This window comes from Mastomys coucha, chromosome X (assembly GCF_008632895.1).
Source record: "Mastomys coucha isolate ucsf_1 chromosome X, UCSF_Mcou_1, whole genome shotgun sequence".
Taxonomy (NCBI): Eukaryota; Metazoa; Chordata; class Mammalia; order Rodentia; family Muridae; genus Mastomys; species Mastomys coucha.
In genome coordinates, this window is record NC_045030.1 from 113,220,998 (window position 1) to 113,228,829 (window position 7,832).

Consider the following 7,832-nt stretch of genomic DNA (forward strand, 5'->3'; position numbering starts at 1 on the left):
AGGTTCTGACTATTATAAATAAGGCTGCTATGAACATGGTGGAGCATGTGTCCTTCTTACATGTTGCATGTGTCCTTTTACATTTGGTGTGCCTTCCTCACATTCTTAAAATGAAACCTATCTGATTATGTTGTATGATGATTTTAACATACTATTTGAATAGTTTGCAAATATTTTTTTGATTTTTTATGATATTTTCTTTATTTACATTTCAAATGCTATCCCCTTTCCTTGTTTCCCCTCTGAAAACACCTTATCCCATACCCCCTCCCCCTGCTCACCAACCCACCCTCTCCTGCTTCCCTGTCCTGGCATTCCCCTACACTGGGACATTGAGCCTTCACAGGACCAAGACCTCTTCTTCCACTGATGTCCGACAAGGCCATCTTCTGCTACACATGTGGCTGGAGCCATGGGTCCCTCCATGTATACTCTTTGGTTGGTGGTTTATTCCCTGGGAGCTCTAGGGGTACTGTTTTGTTCATATTGTTGTTCCTCCTATGGGCTGCAAACCCCTTCAGCTCCTTGGGTCCTTTCTCTAGCTCCTCCATTTGGAATCCTTTGCTCAATCCATTGGTTGGCTGTGAGCATCCACTTCTGATTTGTCAGGCACTGACAGAGCCTCTCAGGAGACAGCTATATCAGGCTCCTGTCAGCAAGCACTTTATTTAGTGTCTATGTTCATTGAGGAAGTTGATTTAAAATTTTCTGACATAACATTTGTTTGTATCCTTATTATGGTTTTAGATTTAGGATAATGCTAGCTTGTTTTAGTGTGGTTTCTATAGAATTCTATCTCCTTTTGCTATATTGGATGATCTGAGACATATTTGCATTGTTTCTTCTTTTAAAATCTGGTAAAATTCAGCAGAGAATCTGTCTAGAATTGTCCTTCTCTTTGCTGGAATAACTTGATAAGGCTTGACTCTTTTAGCTTACTATTATTATACTATTATGAACACTTTTCATATCCCCTGAATTTAATTTTAGCTTAAGAACTTGTCCCTCACCAGAAGTTTTTGAATATGCATTTTGAAAACACTCTCCAATGAATCTCTGAATTCAATCTTTCTCTTTTGTAATATTTCTTTTTCATGTATAGTCTTTATAAATTTGGCCTTTTGATTATTTCATTGATTCTTTATAATATTCATTTAGTGTCCATTCCATTATATTCACCAATGTCTTTTGTTATCTGTTTATGTCTATTGACTTTGAGTTTGGTTTGTAAGTAATATTTTATGGTGTTGTCAAGATGTTTGTATTTTTGTTTTCTGATGATAACATTAATAGTGTTTTAGAACTGTTTGTGATATCAGATAGGTTCTAATAAGCTTTTATGTATATTAAACCAAGAAATTCAAAATGTTCTTTGATAATCTATTCATATATAATGACATAATACTAATTGACTTCTTGATGTCCAAGAGACAATACAATAGTAATACCTAAGAGATAAATACTCAACTATACATACAACATTGCTCTCACGATTCCAAATAAATAACAGATAGCTAAAATTCAGAATTTGTGAAAATTTTGTTTGTATAAATATAAAAATCTTGGAAATTTATTAGATAATCAAACTCAATGCTATATAAGATGCCCTCAGAGCAGCAGCATTATATTATCTATAAATTTTTTAAAATCTAAGTTTAGTCCCTACTCAGACCCTGAAAATCATTGTCTATCATCAGGATCACTAATATGTCTTAACACATGGATCAGATATGTTTAGGTATGCAAAAACCTGAGAAGCACTAATTTATCTACAGTTCTTAAACTTACAGTTCTTTGTGTAGATTTTTGTATTTTTCAGCAGGCATTAGTTTAAACTTCTCTGTATCAGAAATATACAATTCTTGTTCTTTCAACTCTAATGTTCTATGCTTAAAATATATTTCATGTGAAAATGTCCTGATGCTGTTCATGATAGGCAATAATATGAACATGTAGGCTTTCTAAAACAAGTTAATATGTTCTAAACACCACTGAAACAAAATTATGAAAATGATAAATTTATAAAGCATTTTTAAAAGAAAAGTTGTATAGCTTAGTCTTCTAACCTATTTCAAATACTATGTTAAAAAAAATACCTACAGTTTTGTCAGGCAAATCAAAATAGTGATTCACTGGAGATTAAAGCTGAAGGAAAGCAGAACTGAAATTAACCACAAAAAGAAGAAATGTCAGAGAAAGCTTATGAGAAGAGATTAATAATTTCAGCAAACTTGTTTTTTATTTCTTTTGATATACTATGACATTCATAACTCCAAAATCAAATTAATAGAATATAATACATATCAACATTATAAAATATGGTCAAGAGTTTGCTCCAGCTCATTTTGGGAGCAATATTTTACATATACTTCATCACAGTTATTTAGGATCCTATCAACCACTTTTGCTGATCTTGAAGAGTTTCATATGTACATTAACACTTCTAAAAGCATATGATTTCAAATTATTGCTCTCATATAATGATAAAGATACAGTATTCTTACAAGACACAATATCTTAACAGATCATGTTTTCATGACATCTCTGATAGTACAAATACAAACAAAGATAATGAACTTATTGCATTAGCCATGAGCAATGAATGGAGATACCTAGTTTTGTAGGGTTATAACTAATCTATTTGACTACTTTTGCAATTTTTATGTGTCTTTTTCATATATAATGCTTCATATAATAGAAATAAATCCTGTTCTTTCTGATGTTGGACTCCTGATATATATATCATGTATTATTACTTTCCAGTTGCTTGCAGATCTGGAAAACAGTTCAATGTTTAGTGGTGATCTGGAATGTCAGAAGCTACTAATGGAAGCTATGAAGTATCATCTCTTGCCTGAGAGAAGATCCATGTTGCAAAGCCCTCGTACAAAGCCTAGAAAATCAACTGTGGGGGCACTTTATGCTGTGGGAGGTATGGATACTGCTAAAGGTAAAAGCAACAGGTTAATTAGTTGGGAAAATGTCTCCATTTGAAAAAGAAGAGGTATTTCTAACAGCCTCCACGGTATAAGGATGCTATTAACTCCTTGTTATGTAAGTGTATCTGAAGCTGTTTTCATAATTAGGGTAATCTGTGTGATTTTGTGATCTCATTTTCCTTCTTATCTCTTGGATGATAATCCTTTAACTAGGACTGATCTAACTGCTAATAACAATTTTACATTATGGACTGTGTTTAGTCTAGGTTTGAACATTCAGTTTTCTCTATCAAATCTTTTCTGAAAAATATATTTACACTTATTTATTTAATTAAATTGAAAGAGATAAGTGTATCCAAATATATTTTTCACACAAATGGAATAGTGGACTCTAGATACTGCTCTCAACTCTATTATACACACTTAAAGACTAATTTAAAAAATATTGAATGAAGTGATGAAAGCAAGATTATCACTTCAAATTTGCAATAAAAGCTTGATTTTTGCATAAGTAATAATTCCATGAAATGAAAGGAGCAGTTTCTGAAGGCATTATTCTTGTCTTCCTCAAACATATTTTATCTATAGCCTTGCTCATTTGCATGTGGTTTTTCATTCTTGCCATAGATTTTGCTAATATAATGAAGCAAAGAATTAATTTTTTGTTATGTTATTTTATATGCATTCTTTTCCTGTATGTCTTTGAACCATTGCATGTTTGAAATCCAAGAGTGCAGTCTCAAGGAGACTAGAAGAGTCATTAGTTTTCATGGAATTGAAGTTATAGATGGTTTTGAGCCAACATGTGGGTGCTGGAATTAAAACCTGGATCCTATAGAAGTGCAGCCAGTGTTGTCAACCAAATCATCTCTCCAAACTAAAGCAAAGATTTTATAAGAAAAATTTAATTGTAAAGAATGTAGATCATTCTTAGAGACAATGATACTGATAAATCAAAAGCTGAAATTGCATTTGATACATTGACAAAATGAACTATAAACTGGAGGTTTATCCATATAAAAATCCATTATTTTGATTGTAAATTGGAACAGAAAACAGGAAATATGTTAATTAATTACAAAACTTTTCTCACTTAATGAGTTTTCTATTGCTCTAAAAGTCTGAGTCTGGGAAATCTGAAATAGTAGAAATTTAAAAAAATAGAGATGAAAGTCTAACAGGGTGGAAAGTGGAAGGAAAAAAAGTAGAAATGTCAAAAAGCATATAGAGAAGCAACTTTGATTTTTATTAGTTTGCATTCCTTTTGGAATACTATAGTTTCATTAATACATTTTAAACATGCATATAATATGGTTTATTACTGTTTGCCCCTGTACTATCTTTTCTTTTTCTTATTATCTTTTCTTTTTGTTATTACCTTTTCTTAAAAATCCTGTCTGATTTTTGCTTGGTAATCACTTGCTCATTGATAGCTAATAGAGTCTTGTGAGAGCAGAAGTAATCCATTTGTGAGGACAATAATTCATCATTTTATGAGTTCTTCTAATTCAAACACCTTTACATATTGATTGTCATTCTATAGACTAATTTTTCAATATCTAAACTCTAGAAGTAGTTGGGTAGTGATGGTGTACTCAGAGGCAGAAGCAGAGGCAGGCAGATTTCTGAGTTTGAGGCCACCCTGATGTACAGAGTGATCTCCAGGACTACACAGAGAAACCCTCCCTCGAAACAAACAAACAAACAAACAAACACAGAACTCTAGAAAATATGTTTAAATTTTAACACCTCTGAAAATGAGATTGTAGATGGAATTATTTCTGAAATTGTGGAACTTCCTCATATGACAAGAGTTCTTCAGAAAATAACAAGTGCTATATGATACCATAATTAATTTCAGTTTGACCATTTGTCTTTTATTTTTTTTATTGTTTTATTTTTTAATTTTAGTTTAGTTATTGTTTTCATAGCCTAGGTTGACCTTAAAGGTCATGACAGTCTTTTCATCATCCCGAGTGCTGGAATTACAGACATGAGCCACTATAGCTGGCTACACTGCAGTGAATACAATAATATTAACAGCTTTGTGGCACTTAACTTAAAAGCTAAAGGTACTAAATGAAAAACAGAAATGCAATTATCATTGGTTGTCTTTTTTTTTTTTAATTTCTGTGCTGAGAATCATTTCAGGGTTTTACACAGGCTAGGCTAATTCGCTATTTTTGAGCTATAATTCAGGTTTGATTTTGTGATATCTATAAAGACATAATCTACACTATAGAAACATTTTTAGGTATCAAGGGTTTTGTTCATTTTATTTATTAATTGCATGTGTGAGCACATGTGTCACAGTGTGCATGTGGAGACAATTTACAGGCATCAGTTTTCTCCTTGCCATCAAACAGCAGGCATCAGGCTTAGCTGCCAGCAACTTTACCTCCTGAAGCATTTCTCTGGTAGAGCATAGAAACTTTTTATATATTTGCTTCTAGTTTCTTAATTTCAAGAATGTCTTGTTTATTGTAGACTTAAATGAAGTTTTTTTAAAAAAACAAAAACAAAAAAGTGGTTATAAGTATATCTGGCTAGATGCCTGATTCTAAAAATAAGCAAAATAGGAGATTTTTATGAGTGACCACTATTACCAAAGTTCAAAGTTCAGTTTGCGAAGCAGTTAAGCCTTTCCTTTTGAGGGTCTCTGAGTTCTCAGTAGGTAGAGACCGCATAAAAACTTCTATGGAAAGGTGCAGACTAACAGGAGAATAATAAGACCTCGGAGTTGTGAGTACCTTTCGAAAACACTTCATAAGTCTGACCACAATACTGGATGAGAGCTTCTATTATTTCATCTTTGGGCATTTTAAAATTAGATAATCTTGAAATAAGATTGGATGAATTCTTGCTGAAAGTATATGTCCCTTTATTTCTATTGCCACTATTCTGCCCCAACCTGTGGGACCTAGGCATGGAGAAGCTCCCTATACTTTCTGCAAAAGCTCTTCCTCTTTTACCAGTTAATTTGCATCCCCCTTGACAACATATAACAGAAACTTAAGTCCTCTTGTGGTGAGCTGAAGATGAGGTCTTAGCCAATAAACATCTCCTGGAAGCTTTTGAAAATAATTTGAAGTAAGGAAATCACCTTTTCTTTCTTGAATTTTCTGTACCACATTTTCTTGGACATAACTGGGGCCCAAAATATTGAAAAAGATTTTGCCTCTGAAACTTTCAAGCTCGTGGTGTAAGAGCAAAGGTAGTAAATTTTCTTTTTAGAGGGATTAGATAATAAACATACACTGAAAATTTCAAAGTCCTGTCCAGACCCAAAGATTACACCTCCTGCAGTGAGGATAGGTTCCAGGGGAGCAATTCTCTGTCTGTCTGTCTATGCCTCTAATTTTTGGACACTTTTTCCTAGGATGATTTATACTTAAAACATTCCTTATCACCTCCACACTGTGAAAGCATTGCTTGTACTTACTGTAGTCCCCTGCAAGGCAGCAAACATAGCCAGACTCTGATTGTATGAAGGTCTAATATTTGCACAAAGACGAGTATATCCAGATAAGTCTGTCTCTGCTTTGTATGGCCATGGTGAACTGCATTAGCATTTTCATAAAACAATTGTGTAACAAAACGAACCTCTTCTTGAGGGTCTCCGAAAATTCTACTAGCTGAAACTGTTTATCAGGAGCCTGTTTGATATCAAATAAATTCTCACTGAGATCTCCTTTCTAACCTTGGGGGGTTAAATTTTGCTTGTACCACTGTATCTAATAAAGTTTATGCAAAAGAGCCACTGGGCCCATACTGGCCACAGTGGTTTTTAACTATTATTACTCTTGCAATCATCCTAATTACAAAATATGGGTGAGATAAGAATCCTGAGGTTGCAATCAAACTGCAAACTGCAGCCAATGGAACACTGGCAATTTTACCATACTTTTTAAGTTTTTTTTTTGTAATATTAAGGCATAACCATAACTTTTGGAAAGCAAAACCCAATTTTAAACAAGCTACTCTCTTTAAAATTAATACTGAGAGCATTACTTTCATGTACAAAGTTTGGCTGCCAGTTCTTTCATATGAATGCATGACAGTGGAACTTTTAATGATTCATTAAAGAGACATTGTTTTAAATCTTATCACTTGTAAGTCTAGTTTCTAGGATGAGAATTACATAAAATATTATCCCAATTTAGAAGTATTTTTAAAAACCTGTTTTTCTGGGCTGGTTTATGCCACGTGTTGTTTAGAATGACTCCAACCCTTAGTTACCGATTTTAAGCTAACTTTCTGTTACCAAGGTTACAACCAAAAAGCTGTTGTCCCCTTTAATAGCAGCTTGTGTAGACAAACAGCCTCTACCAGAGTTTTTTCAGCTGTGCTTGACTCCCAGCCACAGGACAGTGGCTTATCATCAGTTTCTGCTGTGCAAATTGAAAATGCCTTTTAAACAAGTTAAACAAAATCAAAGGAATGGACTGCCAGCAGATAATGTTTTAACCATTTTTTCCCAACATGAAACCCAGAACAACAATCATTCAAACAACAAAACAAAAACAAACATAAATTGACAGACATTTGGACAGATTAGTGCACCAAGTACAGACAAGAGATAGAGAGGGAAGAGAACTTGATGCATCAAAGGGTCCCAGATATCCTAACGAGAACTGAGTATACCTCCAGTAGGAGCCAGAAGGAAAGCATGACTTCTCCCGATTTCCTCCTGTCCCCAAGAGAGCTCTGAAATAGCTTATACATATTTTCCTTCTCTTTTGCTAAAACATCCCGGACAGGGGACAATTCCATTTCTGAAACCTATTCTCTTTCTCTTTACCTACTTCTTGGCTATCTAGCCAATGTTTACAAACTTTCAAAACTATATATATATGTGTGTGTGTGTGTGTGTGTGTATATATATATATATAT

At 33.5% G+C, this 7,832-nt stretch overlaps 1 protein-coding gene across 4 annotated transcripts in view; it reads left to right on the plus strand.

Annotated features, from left to right (window-relative positions):
* The window catches only part of Klhl4 (kelch like family member 4), a 220,927-nt gene that overhangs the window by 200,300 nt on the left and 12,795 nt on the right, over positions 1-7,832 (plus strand). For 3 of the 4 annotated variants that reach the window (XM_031367320.1, XM_031367298.1, XM_031367330.1), the window contains one exon: positions 2,764-2,950. In XM_031367320.1, coding sequence (XP_031223180.1) covers positions 2,764-2,950 — 187 coding nt within the window. The remainder of the gene's footprint in view (positions 1-2,763; positions 2,951-7,832) is intronic. The other variant, XM_031367309.1, reaches the window with a different exon arrangement.